Source organism: Nematocida homosporus (genome assembly GCF_024244095.1).
Source record: "Nematocida homosporus strain JUm1504 chromosome Unknown 2648, whole genome shotgun sequence".
NCBI lineage: Eukaryota > Fungi > Microsporidia > Nematocida > Nematocida homosporus.
Window position 1 is genome coordinate 1 of NW_026250636.1, and position 19,635 is coordinate 19,635.

At 38.4% G+C, this 19,635-nt stretch overlaps 12 protein-coding genes across 12 annotated transcripts; 4 read left to right on the plus strand and 8 right to left on the minus strand.

The window, feature by feature from the left end:
* Positions 1–1,549: 1,549 nt before the first annotated feature.
* NEHOM01_2153 (uncharacterized protein) lies at positions 1,550–2,311 on the minus strand (the record flags this gene model as incomplete). The annotated part of the gene is made up of 1 exon (XM_051491031.1): positions 1,550–2,311. One exon carries the CDS (start codon positions 2,309–2,311, stop codon positions 1,550–1,552), a length of 762 nt encoding a protein of 253 aa, XP_051346991.1.
* A 304-nt stretch (positions 2,312–2,615) lies between these two features.
* Positions 2,616–3,380, minus strand: NEHOM01_2154 (uncharacterized protein; the record flags this gene model as incomplete). The annotated part of the gene is made up of 1 exon (XM_051491032.1): positions 2,616–3,380. One exon carries the CDS (start codon positions 3,378–3,380, stop codon positions 2,616–2,618), a length of 765 nt encoding a protein of 254 aa, XP_051346992.1.
* A 249-nt stretch (positions 3,381–3,629) lies between these two features.
* Positions 3,630–4,346, minus strand: NEHOM01_2155 (uncharacterized protein; the record flags this gene model as incomplete). Its single annotated transcript, XM_051491033.1, has 1 exon — positions 3,630–4,346. One exon carries the CDS (start codon positions 4,344–4,346, stop codon positions 3,630–3,632), a length of 717 nt encoding a protein of 238 aa, XP_051346993.1.
* A 568-nt stretch (positions 4,347–4,914) lies between these two features.
* NEHOM01_2156 (small subunit ribosomal protein S25e) lies at positions 4,915–5,280 on the plus strand (the record flags this gene model as incomplete). The annotated part of the gene is made up of 1 exon (XM_051491034.1): positions 4,915–5,280. The coding sequence occupies one exon, from the start codon at positions 4,915–4,917 to the stop codon at positions 5,278–5,280; it is 366 nt and encodes a 121-aa protein (XP_051346994.1).
* Positions 5,281–5,665: 385 nt separating this feature from the next.
* Positions 5,666–5,869, minus strand: NEHOM01_2152 (uncharacterized protein; the record flags this gene model as incomplete). Its single annotated transcript, XM_051491030.1, has 1 exon — positions 5,666–5,869. One exon carries the CDS (start codon positions 5,867–5,869, stop codon positions 5,666–5,668), a length of 204 nt encoding a protein of 67 aa, XP_051346990.1.
* Positions 5,870–5,921: 52 nt separating this feature from the next.
* Positions 5,922–6,374, minus strand: NEHOM01_2157 (small subunit ribosomal protein S13e; the record flags this gene model as incomplete). Its single annotated transcript, XM_051491035.1, has 1 exon — positions 5,922–6,374. One exon carries the CDS (start codon positions 6,372–6,374, stop codon positions 5,922–5,924), a length of 453 nt encoding a protein of 150 aa, XP_051346995.1.
* Positions 6,375–6,424: 50 nt separating this feature from the next.
* Positions 6,425–7,315, plus strand: NEHOM01_2158 (uncharacterized protein; the record flags this gene model as incomplete). Its single annotated transcript, XM_051491036.1, has 1 exon — positions 6,425–7,315. The coding sequence occupies one exon, from the start codon at positions 6,425–6,427 to the stop codon at positions 7,313–7,315; it is 891 nt and encodes a 296-aa protein (XP_051346996.1).
* A 439-nt stretch (positions 7,316–7,754) lies between these two features.
* NEHOM01_2159 (uncharacterized protein) lies at positions 7,755–9,290 on the minus strand (the record flags this gene model as incomplete). Its single annotated transcript, XM_051491037.1, has 1 exon — positions 7,755–9,290. The coding sequence occupies one exon, from the start codon at positions 9,288–9,290 to the stop codon at positions 7,755–7,757; it is 1,536 nt and encodes a 511-aa protein (XP_051346997.1).
* A 46-nt stretch (positions 9,291–9,336) lies between these two features.
* Positions 9,337–10,497, minus strand: NEHOM01_2160 (uncharacterized protein; the record flags this gene model as incomplete). Its single annotated transcript, XM_051491038.1, has 1 exon — positions 9,337–10,497. The coding sequence occupies one exon, from the start codon at positions 10,495–10,497 to the stop codon at positions 9,337–9,339; it is 1,161 nt and encodes a 386-aa protein (XP_051346998.1).
* A 669-nt stretch (positions 10,498–11,166) lies between these two features.
* On the plus strand, positions 11,167–14,580 carry NEHOM01_2161 (uncharacterized protein; the record flags this gene model as incomplete). Its single annotated transcript, XM_051491039.1, has 1 exon — positions 11,167–14,580. The coding sequence occupies one exon, from the start codon at positions 11,167–11,169 to the stop codon at positions 14,578–14,580; it is 3,414 nt and encodes a 1,137-aa protein (XP_051346999.1).
* A 318-nt stretch (positions 14,581–14,898) lies between these two features.
* NEHOM01_2162 (26S proteasome regulatory subunit N11) lies at positions 14,899–15,798 on the plus strand (the record flags this gene model as incomplete). Its single annotated transcript, XM_051491040.1, has 1 exon — positions 14,899–15,798. The coding sequence occupies one exon, from the start codon at positions 14,899–14,901 to the stop codon at positions 15,796–15,798; it is 900 nt and encodes a 299-aa protein (XP_051347000.1).
* An 848-nt stretch (positions 15,799–16,646) lies between these two features.
* Positions 16,647–19,635, minus strand: NEHOM01_2163 (structural maintenance of chromosomes protein 6; the record flags this gene model as incomplete). Its single annotated transcript, XM_051491041.1, has 1 exon — positions 16,647–19,635. A coding segment is annotated over one exon (2,989 nt), but the record flags the coding sequence as incomplete, so codon positions are not given.

Consider the following 19,635-nt stretch of genomic DNA (forward strand, 5'->3'; position numbering starts at 1 on the left):
GTACCTGAGGGGCTTGTTGTAGATAGGCAGGAGGGGCGGGGTAGGGCGTGCTTTGGGCCTGGTGGTAGGAAGGAGAGGCTTGTTGAGATGCCTGAGGGGTTGGATTGAGCACGATCTGTACCTGAGGAGGTGAGTTTGATGTTGGCCCATTCGAAGGCTGGGCTGAATATTGGGTTGGTATGAAATTCGCTGGAACTGATTGATTATATGCTTGATTCATTTGTTAGGTGCAAAAAACAACTATATTTAAAGAAAGAAATTTGAAAATTACCTAATTAGGAAATATGATGTAATTTTAGAATTACCTAATTAGGAAATTTTCGAATTTATTTATTTTTCCGCTAATTCCACTCAAAATTAACCTTAAACATGCAAACCCAAATTAATATGGTTTATCTAATGGTGCTATCTGGGATGGGGTTTTATAGATAGACATGGTTTAGTATTGGTTAATGAAGGAGTTGTTTCTTCAGTCCGTTATTTAAACTCTCGTGTTTATTTAATTTTCAGGTTTATAAATACATCAGAAAATTTCCTTATTAGGTAATTTATGAAGTAGATATTGTAATGTATTAGTATTGGGTTAGTATTAGTATGAAAATTAGTTTAAATAAATCCTTTGATAAAAGCTCAGGCTTACACTTGAAAATAGCCAAATCCTAATCTTTCCTCTATTGGCAGTTATTATATCAACAAAGCAGAGTACCAACGAGTCAAAAAAGTACTCCCCTTAAATGAACTTCATCTCATACAAGAACTGATAGCAACTATTATTGGTATAGCCATTGCCGTTAATATTTCTGATTTGCCTGACTTTTGGCAAACTGATAGTCTTCTAGATATTGTTGTTGGCACGCTTAGTTTAGTCTATCTTGGATTAAGAATCACTCGGCGCATCGAATGACATTATGTTGTTGATTCCAATGAAATGGCCAGAGTTCTTGATACCAGATTTGTCTATGCCAGCAACAACAACGGTTTATGTCTAACCCAATAGAAGCACTGGTTGTTAATCTAGGCAATACTAGCCTTACTGGCCTACTGTTCTATTATGGAAGACAACTGGCTTGCTTTTAATAAACACAACTCAACCTAAAGCATTTATGACTACGTAGTAATGTATTGGGTTAGTATTAACTCGATTGCTACTAAGCGATAGTAAATTCATCAATATTTATTGGGTTAGAAGTAGTTGTATTATGTCTGGATTTAAATCTAGTCTCAACGCCTTATTGGGTTATTGTAATGTTGTCAGACGACCACTGCCTAATACTAACCCAATACTAACACGCTCAATCTGATTACCGGCCCGCTACTCACTACTTAGTACTCACTGCTGCTAACACGTAGCTTTAATATAACCATGCTGCCTTGACCAATTTGGTTTTGCATATCTACAATTCGATATGACGTCATCTTATTTCAACTCACGCCTATACTAACCCAATAAATGGTACCCACACTTATCTCAAGGTTTGTCTTTAATAGAGTTAGTATTAGTTAAGATGGACTTCGTATTGGGTTAGTATAAGTTAGTATTGCTGGGTTATTACGAGCCTTGTGCTCCAAATGATTCATTGGCCTTCTTCCAGTTCAAATATATCTCGCTACGGTCAGCGTCACTAAACCTCAAAGTATCAAGATATTTTGGGTGCCACAAAGCCAACAGACATGCTACAATAATAAGAACCAGCAAGATTAATTCAAAAACATACATGCCCATCATTACAAAATAAGCCGATTTATCAGAACAATTAGACGTCTTCTTTGCTTTCTGTCCGAGCCGAGCAATCAAGATTATCTTAAAGAAAGCATAACCAGTCGCAACCACAATATAAACAATCGCAGCCCCGTAACCAGGAATCAATAAACACCCCAGCACCAGTCCAATACTAAGCAGCAACAATCCTACACCTTTCCCCCAATACCAAGTATAATCAGCAATTATATCTGCCAGTCCCATTTCCTTCTGTTTAAGATTCTGTAGATAACGATGCCTAAAGGTCAGAACACCTCCAATAATACGCAGCAAGATATAAGCCCAGCAAAGACCAGTAAACAAGCTAAACAAGTATTTCGTTTTATGATCTCCATACACCTTAGCAAGTGTAGCTACACCACAAACCAACCCCGCCACCGTACTCATAAAGAAGAATACTAACCACTCCAAGCCAAACAATCCCCAACCCACTCTTTTCAAGCGGTTATTTTCCGAGTCCACTAGATCCACCACCCGGCCCACTATATCCCACGGCCAATCCGCATACTCAGACACACTATCTAGTTTCTCATTCTGATTCACCCTCTCCATCACAACCCAAGACCAATTCATTAAATAGTTGGCTGCCCAATTACTCGTTTAGGAAATTCATCAACCAACAGTTTTGGTCACTAATACAGTTCCACCAACCAGTCCAGCAAAGCTCAACCGAATATCTTAACCTATCAAAGCACTAACCCAATACAAACCCCAATATCATATCACCAAACTGAAATCCAAACACTAACCCAAATACTTAACTCCATTTATTGGTATCTTCTTAACTCCTACACCAACCCAATCCAGTACTTAACTCAACTCAATCTTAACCCAAACTCAACCCAATAGCTTACTCTTATAGAGTCAGCTTCAAGTCAGCACGCAATTCCGGAGTAGCTATCGCCATAGCACATACACTAATAATCAGGCCAACTAGCACTAACTCTACCAAATGTTTAGCTATCGCAGCTTGGTATCCCCGCCTTTCAGCTATGCATTTATCTTTCCCTGCCGTAACCAGCAATCGCCAAATAAGTCCTACCAATCCCATTAAATACACTGCCATAGCACATACATAAGGCACTAGTCCTCCTGCACCACCAATCAACTGAAACCCATTAAGCAACCCAAATCCAAGCAATCCGCCCAATAAGCCCCAAGCCCAGTACCGAGCATAATATCCTATTACTCCCTTCCAACCATAACCCTTCTCCCTCATTAGTCGCCGCCGATACGATAGGGCCTTAAACCCTCTAATCATCTGTAAGAGAATATAAACAGCTCCAAGTATTCCCACTGCTAAAGCTAAACAGCCAAACATCGTATTAGTCTGCATATTCTTCTCCCAAGCTCCACTACTCTCAAATAACATGTGCAGCATCATTAACAACATAGCCCATTCCAGGACAATGAGTGCTCCAAAGCTTCTTTTCCAAAGCCACTGTTCTTCTTCATCTATTACCGTCACAAAGGACTCAAACCTAGTCTTCAAGGCCAATTCCGATTGTATCACTACTTCTTCCTCAATTGGCATCCCATTTGCGTCCAATAAGTCCACTTTACTCTTCTTTGTATCTTGATTACCACTTTTGGACATATGTTGCGTCACTTTGATTGACATTAACTCGCAAATTTTACGATCTCCTAATATCTAATCACTCTGCTCACCAATCAACAACCGTCTATCTCCAAATCAAAACTCAACTTAACCCCATCTTATCTCAAAATCAAAATCACAATTCAACCAGATCTAACGATAGTTTATTGGATAGTTTCTTATCTTATCTTATCTTATCTCAACTCATCTCATCTCATCTTATCTCATCTCATCTTATCTCAACTCACCTCACCTCAACTCAACTTAACCAATCTATACGGAGCCTGGTGCTAATTCTGGTCTGAATTCTGGCTTAATAATAGCTATAACATAAGAACCAAGCAGTCCAAAGATCAACACTAAGTCCAGACCGTGTTTAACTACTCCAACATTATGTCCTCGTTGCTGCGTCTTACTATTAACCGGCTTAGCCAGTATCCAACAGATCAAAGCTATATTCAGTATACCCAGTATCCCTATCAAAACCATCAGTGCAATCAAAAACTTAACTCCAGACACATGAAGCAAACCATGATAAACCGTATTGTTAGCTATACCTCCAGTTAGTAGACCCCAAAACCACCAACTCAAGTAATACCCAAGTGTACTAAAGAACCCACCCGTTCGCAATCTTACACCCGCCCGATACCGATACCCCATCGCCTTAACTCCCTTAATGAAGTGCAACAACATGTATATTCCTAGTAAAGACGAGATCATCCAAGAAACCAACCCAATCCATCCAGCATCCTTTAAGAAGACACCATCAGGTAGATTCATAAACCCAAAAGAACAAAGCATTACCCAATTCAGTATCCAGTATATCAAAAGAGCAGCTCCATATCCATCTTCCCAAAGCATATTCTCTTCTTCATCCATCAACTCCGTAAACCACCCAAACCAACCCTTCCATTCCCCATCATCATTTGACTTCCGACCAACTTCTACTCTTTCTTCACCTTTACGTCTACTATCTCCACTAGAGCTCATCTCCCATCCATTCACTCCAAGCTTTAACACTTAATAGATCAACATCACTACCACCATCACTGATCCCTAATAACCAATCCCAACCCAACCCAACATCAAGTATTCACCCCTACTCCTACTCCTACTCCTACCCCAATCACATATCACCCACCAACCACTCACCACTTATCCACCAATTAGATTGAGTTAGTATTAGATTAGATTGAGTTGGTTAAGTTTAGGTTATCTACTACTTAACAACTTATTAATACTTATCTTATCTATTTATTTTCAAAACTTACCAATTCTTATCTTATCTACTACCTCTTTCAAAAACTTACCACTACTTATCTTATCTTATCTACTACTTAACAACATATTAGTACTTATCTTATCTATTTATTTTCAAAACTCAACTCAACCTAACTCAACCCAACCTAACTCAACTCAACTCTACCCAATCTTAACCCAACCCAACCCCACCCAATCTTAACCCAACCCAACCCCACCCAATCTTAACTCAACTCAACTTAATCTTAACTCAATTTATTAGATTAGCAAATTTATACACTTTTTTACTTTTTAGCCCATGGCAGCTAAGAAGGTCGATTCTAAGACACAAAAGAAACCAACTGATAAGTCTACTAAGAAAAAGGACCAGAAGAAGTGGGTTAAAACCACTACTAAAGAGAAAGTACTTAAGAATGTAATACTTGATGAAGAGATCTTTAGTAAAGTAAAGAAAGAAGTAGTTAATATGACTGTAGTTACTCCTTCTAACTTAGCTTCTAAACACAACTTCTCTAACTCTTTAGCTAAACAGATTCTAGATGAAGTAGTTAAGACTGGAGAGATAGAAGTTATCTCTAAATCTTCTTTCGGTACTATCTACGGTAAGAAAGTAGTAGCCGAAGAAAAAACAGCAGCACCAGAAGTTGTTACCTCCTCTGCTTAATAAAACATTAAGTTATTAAACTTTTAAACTACTTCACTTTACTCTACTCCACTCTACTTCACTTCACTCCACTCCACTTCACTCTACTTCACTCCCCCTATTTATACTTTAGTGAACCTTATTATATTAAAACACTACCCAATAAGGAAAGAGTATTGCGAACTTTATTATATTAAAAACCTTACTCAATAAGGAAATACTGTTGCGAACTTTATTATATTACTACCAAATAAGGAAATCCCTTATATAGATATTGCGAACTCTATTATATTAACATAACCGCCCAAAAAGGAAATGGTTATTTTTCTCAACTATAAATAGGTTACCATAACTTAATAGTACTAGTAATATAACACAACACAACGCAATGAAATCAAATTGTAGTTTATTTCTTCTTGTTCTTACCGTTAAGTTTAGCCAAGTGTTCTTCTCTAGCCTTTTCATCTAAGAGTTTCTTTTCCTTCTGTCTTTCCCGGAAGAGTAGGTCATCTTCCGTCTCTTCTCTGTCTTGCTTCTTAGGCTGCTTCAAAGGCTTCTTCTTTCCTCCTTCTCGAGACATAATAACAGGGGGTACTCCAAAAATTAACATTCCAAATAGCAACTCCAATACTAACCACACCATACTAACTTAACTCAATTTATTAAAGCCGACTGTTCCTTTTAACGGCCGCCCGGTAAGGTGGGTTCCAGTTAGCCGGAATCATCATCTTCTCCTTATAGTACCGAGCTAAACGACTAATTCTTGACTCCACTAAAATCAAACGATATTTAGAGTCTTTATCCTGCTTGTTGCTTTCTAAGTGCTTTCTTATGTTAATAGCCTTCTTAACTAAGAAAGATAAGTCTTCAGGAATAACAGGGGCTAAGTTGTTCTTCATAAGAATGAAAAGTAACTTCATTCCTGAGAAGAACTTCATCTGTCCAATCTGGTACTCATCTCTAAGAATTGTTCCTATCTCAGAGATAGAAAGACCTTTCTTAGCATAAGTAATAACTTTCTTTTCTATTTCTTCTGCATTGGCATCTAACCACTTAGGGGTATCTCTTACATAGGGAGTAGTAGAACCCGAGATTCCTTTGCCTTGGCTGTGCATTCGACCCATTTACTAACAGGGGATAAATAAAAGTTTTAAGAAGAATAGTTATGAGTGCAGTTGGCTTAAAATTAAATGGAGTTAGTTTAAAGACGAGTCTAGTGGGTTTAAAGATGGGGTATCGAGTTCTAGTGAGATTCTTCCGGAAGAAAGAGGGACTGATGGATGAAAAGGAGGTAAGAGAAGTCCTAAGGATGTTATTTAGATGTTCAACTGGGGTAAGTATGGGTAGAGTGGGTAGTAGTAGAGTTAGTAGTAGTATGGGTAGTAGTAGTAGAGTAAGTAGTAGAGTAAGTAGTGAAGAGGTGGTTGGTGGATTAGGAGTTGGAAGTGATCAATTAAGTACGGGGGAAGTATTGGGTTATGTGGGTGGTAGTACTGATACAATCACTGGAGATTCTCTTGCTTTGTTGCCTGGTCTGGGTAGTACTACGAGTGGTTCAGGGACAGTTGGTGGGTCTAGTGCTAAAGAGATTGTTAAATTAAGTGATAATAATTTGTTATCTCAAAGTAGTAACTTAGATAAGAGTTTAGATAAGCAAAATAACAATTTAGATAAGAGTTTATCTAACAATTTAGATAGGAGTTTATCTAATAACTTAAGTGGTAACTTATCTAATCAAAACAACAATCTAAGTGGTAACTTATCTAATCAAAGTAACAACTTAAGTGGTAACTTATCTAACGACTTATCTAACAATCTAAGTGGTAGCTTATCTAATCAAAGTAACACTTTAGATAAGCAAAGTAATACTTTAGATAAGCAAAGTAGTAACTTATTTAATGGTTTAATTAGTCCTTTAGCTGGAACTGCTAGTCGTAGTAATGGGCCGGGTGTGAAAGAAGAACAGAGTGAGTGCATGTACAAGTTTAATGTTGATTTGGGAGAGAAAAAGATAGTCGCTGGTGATGGGCCTGTCTTTGAGTTTAAGTTAGATTAAATTGAGATAAGTTATGCTTTTTGATTTTGATTTAGATTTTGATTGTGATTTTGATTTTTGATGTTGATTTTGGTTTAGATAAGTAGTGAGTTGATTTGAGATTTAGATAAGTATTGAGATAAGTTAACTAACTAGATCAGATAAGATATGCATTGAGTTGAGTTGAGATTGAGATTTTGATTTAGATAAGTATTAAGTTGAATTAAGTTGAGATAAGTTAACTAACTAGATAAGAATAAGTTAACTAACTAGATAAGATAAGATAAGAATAAACTAGCCTAAGAAATAGATAACAAATTAAGTGGTAAATAAATCAAGATATGTATTCTATTAGATTAAGCTGTTGTTAAATTGAGTTAGTATTGAGTTGTTAACTAAGTAGATAAGATAACAATTTAAGATTAAATCAACTGGAACTAACTAGATAAGATTGTAGGGCTTAGAGAAGAGATGGTGGATAGTCTGGTAGAGTAGATGAAATGTAATCACAGAAGTATCGTGCAAACTGCTCGGAGTTAAGAATGACTTCAGGGGGATCTCGAATGTAATTAAGAGTCAGTCGCTTTTCATGCTCTAAGATACGGTTGATGCGATACCAGTGAAATTTGGCATTATGAAAGAAAGATAGCTCTTGGGCTAGTTGATATATCTCAGTTGATTGATCAATAATTGTGAATCTTTTTAAAGATAGTGAGGAATTAGGATTAGATTTATGAGTAGTCACTGTTTTTGTTTCAGAGATAGCAGATGTATAAAGTCGATAAAGAATAAGAATAGCTGGTGTAATTCTATCTAAGATAGATACATGTGGTGTATATCTTTGTAATGAGTTAGAGAAGAGTTGAGTTGGCTTACTGAACTCTAAAGCTCTTACTTCATGGCCTATCTCAATTAAAGCTTGGCGATAGAAAAGCTTACCTGTATAGATAAGCTCGTTAAGTAAACTGCAGACTTCATTGGTTAAAGTATGCGTATTAGCCGCATAAAGATAGTGGATTAAGTACTTAAGGAAGTGTGTCTCTTGAAAGAAGAGAAGTAAAGTCTGAGTCTTAAATCTGATACAACGAGTGATAGTATTGATAAGAATAAGTACCCGTAGCAGAACATCAGGAGTTTGTTGATTGGCTTGGAAATGGCTAAAGGTAGGGGTGGCAGCAAGAGCGGCTAGAAGGAGAGGGAAAGGAGCTGCTTCTTTGGGTAAGTACTCGGTTGTTTTGATAATTTCACGAATGACTTCTAAAGCAGCCGTTCGGTTGATTGAATCTTTATCTTGAAAAACTGTAGATAAGATAGGTTTAAGATAAGATAAGATTTGTTGATAAAAACAAGTATAGTTAAGATCGGAACGTGTAATAAATTCACGTTTAAAAATATTAGCTGTGAATGAGATAAGAAGATAAAGAAGTTTAAAAAGACTTTGAGTCTCTTTACCTTGTTTTTGAGCGCGATGGAGATACTGAAAGATCATATCAACAAAATTTTTGGAGATAAGCAAATCAATCCATTGGTGAAATGTTTGATTAGATAAAGAAAAGAAACAGGGAAACATATCAATAATATGGGATGAATCACTAGATTTAAGTAGAGCGCTTAAAAAACATGGTGATTCTGGTCGAGTCAAAATATTGATAGTATCTTGTGGATAGTATTCCAGTAGTGTTTTGATAGACTCGGCATAGATTTCATAACTCATTTCCGTTAGACTATCTGGAATACGTTTGGTCGCTGAATTGTGCTTAATGTCTTTAAGAAGGAAGAGATAAGTGGGTGTACAGAGCTTCTTGGCGAGGTGTTTGTAAACAAAGGCACTTTTGAGGGCTTCTATAGTCGATATCTTACGTGATTTAGGGCCTTCTTTATAATCAATAAATCCGATGTATCTAATGGCACTATCTAAATGGTCAAAAATGAATCTTTCGGCTGAGAGGGACGACTCGCCTTCTTGGGTGGCTTCAATAGCCCTTTCTAGTTCCATACAAGGCAAATAAAAAATGAGGATAGCTGGGCTAATTATACGATGTTTATTGGAGTGTTTGGAGTAGTTGGTCAATGCCTAATCTTTGGTCTTCTTCTGAAAAATGATCTGAGTTTGAGATAAGCGTTTTTTTGATTTTTTGGCAGATATCAGGACGTAATTTAGGTGAGATAAGGATTAAGGCAGTTATAAGGAGGTGTCTGGTGTAGAAGGAGTACTTGTTGCGGTTGTAGGCTTGGTTGAGGGCGATTAGAGCTAGATCGTGGGTGGCGAGAAGATGGGTGATAAGAGAGAGGGCGGGTGGAGTACTAAGTGAGATAAGGACTTCTAGAATGGGGAGGGCGAGTTTATGGAGACGTGTGGGTGCGGTGGTAGGGAGGAGGGAGTGGATAGTTTGGAGAATGGCTTGTTGTTCTGGTGGGTTGAGTTGGGTGAAGGATGGTTGGCTGATGGTTTGGTAGTACTCATTGAGAGTAGTGATGGAGGGGGTGGGGATGGTTTCTGGGGAAAGTTGGTCGGTGGTGGGTTCTTCGACTTGGATGGAGATGGGAATATCGTTGCAGAAGTAAGTGGATTCGGGTGATTGGTGGGTGAGTTCTTGGTTGGTGATGTAATCACTGAGAATGATTGTTCGATCGCGGAAGGTAGAGATGGATGTTTTGATTCGGGTGGTGATAGTGGAGAAGTAAGTGAGGCGGTGAAGATGGTCGTAATTAGTAGATAGAAGTTTGATGGCTATTAGAACTAGCCAGCGATCGTACTCTTCGGAGTACTGATGAGTAAAAGAAGTTATCAAAGTTTGTGAAATGGTTTGGTGAAGGTAAAGTAAGTCTTGAGTAGTTGCAGTTTGGATTATGATCTGGATGAGATCTTGTAAGGCCGTGCGTGTGTAACTGCTGGGGTATAAGACTTCCTTTTCAAGACAGGCTAAATAAACAGGCGGTTTGATTGAATTGGTGTTGGTGTTGGGTGTTGTGTTAGTTGTGGTGGTATTGGGTGTTGTGTTAGATGTAGTGGTGGTATTATGTGATGTGTTAGATATGGTGGTATTGGGTGGAAAGTACTTGTGGACATTGATTTCGGGAAGTAATTGTTGTAGATCGGATTGAGTTAGTGTGTTAGCGTTGGTTTTAAACCAAATAACTTGATCTTTTAATGATAAACTTCTGATATGCTCTTTTGAATTGTAGTGTGTAATCTTAGACATGACTTTTCTTAAAAGAAACTAGAAGTCTTCCTATTGTAAAAAGATATGGATTTATTCTGGTTTTAGAGTTAGATTAAGTTGAGTTTGTATTGTATTGGGTTGGGTTTGGATTGGATTGGGTTTAGTATTGAGTTGAAGATTAGGGGAGTGGGGGAGTAATTGGATTAGATGAAGTAAGATAGCTTTGAAATTGGAAGTAAATAGGAGATAAAGAATATGATATAAATTAGAACTATTACAGTATAAATGGATTAGTATTGAGTTAGTGTTGGTTTGGGAGATAAAACTATGTTCATAAAAAGCGGTTAAACTGAAGATAAGTCTTTTTGATGGCATGCTGTTGAGTTTGAGATAAGATATCGGATTAGTCTAATGGTTTAATAATTAGTCTAATGGTCTGAGACTTACCCCTTCTATTGCAGTAGAGTTAGTTGGGGGTTGAAATGGATTAGTGCGGGATTGAGTTTGGAAGGAGAATCATTGCGAGTTTACTTAATTTGAGACTTCTATAATAGATAGACCCAGTGGGCAGGAGATAGAATTCATCTTGGGCTAATTGGTCGTGGTAGATCAAGTAGAGTAGTGGTGTTAGGGGGATGGTGGTAACTTAAGAAGGGGTTTGAAAATATCAACTATTGTGTAGATAAATTTGTGCTGGTTTTTCATTGCATGCCTTATCTAAAGCTAGATAGTGCGGTCTGCATGAATAGGCCTTGTCGATTGAAAGTGACTAAGTGGTTGCTTGTTATTGTATTGTGGTCTTTATTGGACTTAATGGATAGCGTTGCTGGAACATCGCGTAGGCGTTTGTCTCATCGGAATAAGTTATTGCGTAGGACGCATCGGCACAGTCGCTTTGATATAAACAGTATAACTTCAGATCAACTAGACAAACATGGATTTAACTTTTCGAGTCGTGCTGCTACCTTAACTGTGACGGCATATACTCCGCCAACTGAACAAAGGTCTACATTAGACCTGGATCCAAGTTTGGGCGGGGTTGAAGTGTCGACAAATACGCCAGTGTGTGTTGTAAAGGCTGAAGACATTTCGGTTGAGTTTCGAGTGCCGTCGTGGGCTAGTAAATCGGATAAACAAGAGGCGATAGAACTATTTCGCCGGATTGCTGTTATTAAGGTGAAAGAAATCACGATTCACATTGACAACAACAATGGGGCTAATTCGATGGAAAATATGCGAATCTTATCTCGAGTTATTAATATGGTTGATTGTATTACGATGATGATTTCGATGGAGTCCAATCCGGCTGCAGGACAAGTGTGCAGAGATACTTATAAGAAAGTGAGTGTTTGTGAGGCATTAAACACAATTCAACATGCTGAATATACATTAGCGTTTAAAGTGGTGTTTGTGGGTATGGGTGATAGTATTGATCTAATTGGGTCTGGTATTGCCATGATGCGGCCAATCACAAGTATCTCTTTGCCGTGGACTTTAAGTACGCTACTCCATCCCGCTAGCCAATTGCCGTTAAAGCCTGGGTACACCCTATACATATTGCGTAGTAATATGCCGACTAGGATTGATTTAAAAGATCTCTGGCAAGCTCAGAGTGTCAAATGCGGTAAAATTGTTATTGAACCAACGGACACTTTAAATGAGATTGTTGGTCTTGAAGATCCCACTGGTAATGGGAGCAGTACAATATCTCTAGAAGCACCATGGTCACTTCTTCAGCGTCTGGGCCGGAATAATTCCACTCAAATTCAGGTGAATAGGATCATAGGCACTCTTCCCCCTGTTCGAGATCCAAGGTTAACCGATCAACTGCTGCCAACTACTCCACCAGCAAAAGCCATGATTATGGCCGAGTGTGTTCTTACGAAGATTCCGCCTTTAGCAGGTTGTGGCCATGCCGAATACTACAACAAATGCTACAACCAAGAAGCCTGTGCCAACTATGGAGTCGCAGCCGAAATAACCCAAGTCTATTATCAGAAAGGACGGAATGATGTGTATAACACTATGTTCTACCTTTATTTAATCAAAGCGATAACCAATATACCACCAGATACTAGAGGCTTGGGTTTAGTCAAATGCAGCGGCGAGGGACTTAGTATTTCTGGATGGATAATGCCAGAAACAGTCATCATCCGACTTGCATATCTTCTCAGCCGGAGAGAACAGGAACAAGCCAAAGACGAAAATGTCCGCCTTTGCCAGCATATACAGTACAACGAGATCGAAATTATCGGCACGCAAAAACCCAATGATATGCATCTCCCGACTTGTCTCAAAATGCTAGGCCTATTCCAAGACCTTAAGGCTCGAACGCTTAGAATCATAAATGTCCGTAGTACCAATCCAAACAACACTATTTTAGGCCAGGCTCCACCATTATGTCTTCTTCCTGATACCATTCCGTACATGTTTATCATTGATACTTTGGTGCTAGATAATGTTGACGAACATCTTGTTTATTGGATGCTAACTAATCATTTCTTTACTAAGCTCGTGGAAGTGTATATTCTGAACCAGCATCGCACAAACCTTGCCATAATCGAACTCCTCTCCCGACCTATAGGCAGTATGATTTTCAAACTTGTGCTCAACGACTTCTTGGGTCTAGATGAAGTGAAGAGCTATGTGCACTACAAGAAAACAGGAGAAATCAAGGACTCCTTCTTATTCAACTATGTAGCGGCAAGGAAAGACGAAAAGCAAACGAATCTTGGACTTGACAAATTGACCTTACAACTGGAGAATGTCGATGTTAGGGAGTATGCTGAAATCTTAGCCACGTTGGCTGAGCTGAAAATTCAATACGAAGCCATTCCTTTTGATACTTATGTCACTCGTCTAATAGCTAAGTACCAAAGCCGCCAAGATAAAATACGAGCCTACTGTCTAAAGGCCAGAATGCCCATCTCAGATGATGACGAGCTTTTGGTATTTTATAGTATCAATCTCAAAGACTTAGAAGCCGATTTACTTCGCCGTCGTGCCAAACGCACAGAAGAACCCAACCCATCAGGAGAAAGTGCCAAGTGTCTCGAAAAGACTGCCGCCGAAAGGTTGTTATTATTCTTCAATGATGGCCAATTACTAACCCAAACCAGCCTAACAATTATTCTTCATTGGCTGCATAGCCGATTTATTGAAACATCCAATCTACAACTTGCCAATATTAAAGTGCCAGAAGATGCACGAGATCTATTACTTTCACAAAGATATGTGCTAGGTAATTTAGGCACTTTCCAGATTGTTACGACCAACGACGAATTAACGAACTCTTCAGTAATTGAGTTGCAAGGCAACAAGTACCAGATCATCAGACCAGCCGATTCAGGCGACCTCAAACCCTACATTACAACGCTAAGCTATAAAATGCTACCCCAGATTCTTCTGCTAGCTCGCGAAAGTCCTACAATAATGACACCTCTTCACCTATTTGCCCGCTATATGAAAGGGCACTGCAGTCCTATTGAGTGCCCAGTGTGTTTTCAAAGTCCCAATCTTTCAAAAGCCTTGAGAGATAGCCTAGCAGCCACAGTGAAGATGTTAGAAGAAGAAGAGAAGAGGAAACCAAAGAACGACGATAGTAGTGGTGAATTGGAAGGTGAAGCGGAAGATGAAGCAGAAGATGAATTAGAAGATAACAAGGAGAGTGAATTGGAAGATGAGTTGGAAGGTGAAGCGGAAGATGAATTGGAAGATAACAAGGAAAGTGAATTAGAAGATGAATTGGAAGTTGAATTAGAAGGTGAAGCAGAAGATCATTCAATACTTTGCTATCTCAGCTGTGGCCATCCACTTTGTGCTAGTTGTCCATTTCTCTTTCTAGGCCAGACGATTGTATGCCCATTATGCCGTGGGCAAGGAGATAACCGACTATTCTGTATGCTTGTAGAGGCACCAACAACAAATACTGCTCCTAACAATGACAGTACTTTCATCACAAATCCCAATCTCCAACTTTCCCCAGATCAACCAAAGCCCCAAGAAGCCAAATATATCTACTACAGCTATCTCAAAACCCCAGAAAATAAGAACGATTTCCAAAAGGAAACCGACCAGTGCATTTTAGACCCAACCGACCCAACCAATATCCAAATCGAATAAACCACTTGATTATAATCCAACATTTATTATTACCTTAGTATTATCTAAAGTAAGTATTGAGTTAGTATAGAGTTAGTATAGAGTTAGTATTATCTAAAGTAAGTATTATCTAAAGTAAGTATTATCTTATCTAAACTAAACCCAATCCCAACTAAATCCAATCCAAACTAATCTAAACTAACCCAAACTAAATCCAACTTAACTTAAACCAACACCAATATCAAACTAAACTAATCCAAATCCAACTAAACTCAATCCAAACACAACCCAACCAAACACTATCTCTATATGAGCCTAAAATTTTGTTTGTTAGTGTATATGTGGGACCAAGCAAGATTTGCCGATGATTCATACACTCCAGATGCAGCTGAAACAATTCAGATTTCTTCACTAGCTCTGATAAAGATGTTAAAACATGGCCGAGCTGGAGTACCTATGGAAGTCATGGGCTTAATGTTAGGAGAGTTTGTTGATGATTATACAATCAAAGTTTCAGATGTCTTTGCTATGCCTCAAAGTGGTACTGGTGTTAGTGTAGAAGCAGTAGATCCAGTCTTTCAAACTAAAATGATGGATATGCTTAAAATAACAGGTAGAGGAGAGAGTGTAGTTGGCTGGTACCATTCACATCCTGGTTTTGGTTGTTGGTTATCAAGTGTAGATATGAATACTCAATCAGGATTTGAACAATTATCAAAAAGAGCAGTAGCTGTTGTTATTGATCCTATTCAAAGTGTTAAAGGTAAAGTAGTAATTGATGCCTTCCGATTAATCTCTATGCAGAAATCAATCACTGGAGTAGAGGCTAGACAAGTCACTTCTAACATAGGATACTTAAACAAACCAACTCTAGTCAGTATGTTGCACGGATTGAACAGACATTACTACTCCTTGAACATTCAGTATAAGAAGAGTGAGTTAGAAGAGAATATGCTGATGAGTTTACATAAGAAGACTTGGGCTGACTGTTTAAAGATGGATAATGTTGAGAAGTTCACTAGACAGGCGCAACAGAAACGGGAGATGATTAAGGAGTTAGGAGTTGCTTTTGCTAAGCGGATAGAGGAGGAGAAGGCAGTGGCGGAGGAGAGTAAGGAGATAGAGTCGGTGGGTAAAGTTGATGTTCGTCGGCGGATTTTAGCTGAAGCAGAACGACTTATGAGTGAGAATACTATGCAGCACTTGATTACTTTGGTGCATAAGAAGATCTTCCATTAATAAGTTGTTAAATTTACTTATCAGATAGGTATAGGGTATACTTATGTGCTTAAGGTATTGGAAATAAACTTGGTTTAGTCGTACTTACTTGTAATTGTTCTTTTGAGATTTCATAATTAAGGTGCTTTTTATCACTTATTGGGGAGATAAGTTTGTACTTAGATTGGGTTAGTATTGGGTTGTTTTTTGAAAAGTATGTCTTATCTTAAAATAGGTAAAGGTAGGAGTGTAGTTATGGTTTATCGGATGGGTCTTGGCCTGTGTTCTTTATTGGTATTACTGAGTGGAGTTGGTAGTCGTAGTAGTAGTGATAGTAGTAGTAGTAATGTTGCTAGATGTTTTAGATGTAACACTGCTAAAGATAAGGATAGTAGTAGTAGTAGCAGTAGTGAGAGTGATAGGTGTTTTAGATGTAACATTGCTAAAGATAAGGATAGTAGTGGTGGTAGTAGGCGTTCTAGATGTAGTATTATGTAGTGCTGGCATACGACTACTAACTCAATACCATCATAATATCAATACGATCAACTTAATTGCTGGCAAGTCACTCAATACTTAGTGCACACTACTTAGTACTAAACTAACACAAACACAATACCAACACAATACTAACACAACACCAACACTAATACTAAACTAATACTAACCCAATATGACGTCATACACACTCAACTATATTTATCTAATAAAAGGTATCGGTGTTAGTATCAAGGAATGTATTTAATAGAATTAGTATTAGATAAGACTTAGTTAGTATTTAGATAGTATTAGATAAGACTTAGTTAGTTTATTATTAAGATAAGATTTAGATAGCAATGTAACAAGATAGATAGTGAGATAGTGATGGTTTACTTGGCCGGGGGTTTGAGAGAAATGATTTGACAAAGATCAGAAGGTAGATCAGGAACACCTTGAGGAGTAATAAGAATGATTTGAGAAGGTAAATCTCTAGCCGTCTCTACAATCAAATGAAGAGCAGCTTTGCGATTAAGACCGTCCATAAAAACATCAAACTCATCTAAGATCCGAAAAGGCGAAGAAAGAAGTCGCCATAAAGATAGAAGGAAACAAATCCCGGAAAAAGACCTTTCTCCCCCACTAAGTAGGTTCTTGTTACCTCGACTCCCTTCAGCCGTATGAACTTTGATTTCTAGTTCTTCAGATTGATGATTAAAGATAAGAGATCCTTGATATTCACGCATTTCCATAAGGGCAGCAAACTGTCCAGCCGCATATTCACTCATTTCTTTAAGCATTTGCTCGCGGATCTGAATACGTTTTTCTGTCCATTGAGCTATTTCATCAACCTCCAGCCGATTATTAGTAATAATCCCTTCTAATTTACTGATTTCAGCTACTAAACTATCTTTCTTATCAATTAAATCAGCAGAAATCTCCACTTCAGAAGAAAAGGCAGATAATTTAGCCTGCAGTGTAATTAGATCTTTATCTATCTCAGCTGAACTCTTACTCGGATTAAGTACTTGGCCCTGAGAAAGAGAGAGAGAATTAGCCCGTTGTGTTAAGTGCTCTTTTTCCAAAGCAGCTGTATGTTGTTCTAATAAATCGATCTCCTTCTTACAAGCTAGTGCAGCACTTTCAGTCGATTGGAGTTGCCGCAAGAGACTTTCTTCTTTCGCGCGTAGGGCCTTCTGCTCCTTTTCAAAGGACAGTTCGTAAGTCTGTTGGGTTTGCGTACAGATTTGGGCGGCTGATTGTGAATTGGATTCAAGTGTGCTTATCTTAGTAAGGACTTCAGCATGGGTTTGTTCAATTGATTTAATCTGTAGTAGAGCTTGTTTACGCTTTTCAACTAGAGCTGAGTGTTCAATGGAAAGGTCATCAGCTAGTAAGTGCTTTTTCTCTTTAATGAGTTCATTAGTACGTGAGATTTCTGATAAGAGTTGGTTTTGAGTATTACGGATTTTAACTAGATCGGCTGAGAAGACTTCTTGTTCTTGTTGAATAGTAGTGTACTCTTGGTAGAGATTGGACTTTTGAACTTGTAAGTTTTTGATTTCTTTATCTAATTCACTTATCTGATCTTGTGAAACTAAAAGTCGTTTATCTTTCAAAAGACAGCGCATATCACTAAGACTCCGGCCAATATACTGGATTTTATCTGCTTCTTGTGTAAAGATAGCATCATACCCTGCTCTTTTCTGAAGGACTGAGTAACCAACTCCACGATCTTGTACTAAACCTAGTCTTTCTATTCCCAGGAGAATAATTAGCTGCTCAATAATAAGGGTGGGCGTCCGGTCGATTTGGGAAAGAACTGTACATATTTGGGAACTACCAGCTGTACCGGCCCGACCTTCTATTTCCTTAGCCGCTCTTTGGGCCTTAGCTAGAATGCAATCGTGCTGCCGTTGTTCTTGTGGCTGAGTAATGTAGATCTGGTACTTAGTTACACCGGCTAGTTGAAAGACTTTCTCTAACTCGGACTTAGCCGTCTGTGTATGCACAATAAACCCATAAACAGATTGACCAAGAGCGGCTTCTACTGCTCGGGACCACTTCTCATCTTTAATGACAATACTTAAACCAAGGGGACCAATAGCAGGAATACCTTGGGCTTTAATAGTAGCAATAGCTTTAGCCATGGCTGGGCCGTAGTAGTTGATTGGATTGTAGTTTTGGCAGGCCTGAAGGGCTTCAGTCTTTTTAGCAGTATATTGTTCTAATGTTCTGATTTCGGCTTTTTTCTTATCTATACTAATGATTACTTGGGCTTTTTTGATTTCAAGTTCGACTTGTTTCTTCTCTTGGTCCTTAAGAGCGATTTGATGAGTTTCCTTGTTGCGTTCTAGTTCTTCAATTGTTTGGGCAGAAGTTGTATTGTTCTCAATGCCAAGAATACCTTCAATTCGGGTAATGTTTTTAGAGGCCTTATCTATTTCATAGTGGAAGTACTCGATTTCCCGTCTTATCTCTGCTTCTCTTTTGCGTTCTTTCACGAGTTGTTCTTCTAATTGAGCACGATGAGTATGTTCTTGGTTCCGTTTTTCCCGCCATTCAGTGGTTTTGGCTCCAATTTCATCTTTGGTTTCGGCAATCTGTTGTAAGATGGTTTCTTTGGTCTTAGAGTGCTGGACGTACTTGGCATAAACTGATTCTTTCTCTCTTTCCTTTTGTTGTTTCTCTTCGGCCTTAGCTAGTGTATCGGCCCATTCCTTTTCAACTTTAAGCTTATCTAGTTCTGATTCTATCTTAAGAATAGAATTACTTATCTCTAGAGCTGTTTCTACTGATTTTAAACTCTTCTGGGCATAAAGATGCTTCTTCTCGGCTTGCACAATAGCTTCTTGCATCTTCTGCACACTGATTTGATTCTTCTGATGCATTTCTTCCGTATCTTCAATATCTGTACCGGCCTTGAAGAATCGATAAAGACCTTTAGGCGTTCCAGCCCTTAAGATCTGTTTTGATTGATCTTGCGTTAAAAACGAAACTGGGTTCTTGACACTAATCCGGAAGTGTTCCATAAGTAAAAGTAAGTCTTCAAACGTCCGGCCTAGTACTACCCCAGATTCACTTAAGATCCGTAAGCGAGTGGGACCATCAGTATACAGCCTTTTCTCAACTGTAATTGTTTGGCCAAATTCAGCCACTCGATAGTCTGAATTTCTTATCTGAATTTTGATAGTACCTCCACTCTCTCCCGCCCGAACTAGACCTTTTAAAGACCCACCACGATCCATAGCACTGGCTTTAGCCCCAAAAACCACCCCAATTCCCACCATTATAGCCGATTTACCACTTCCATTTGACCCAACAATACAAGTGACTTGGCGATTAAATTCAACTAATAAGTTCTTATGGCACATAAAGTTA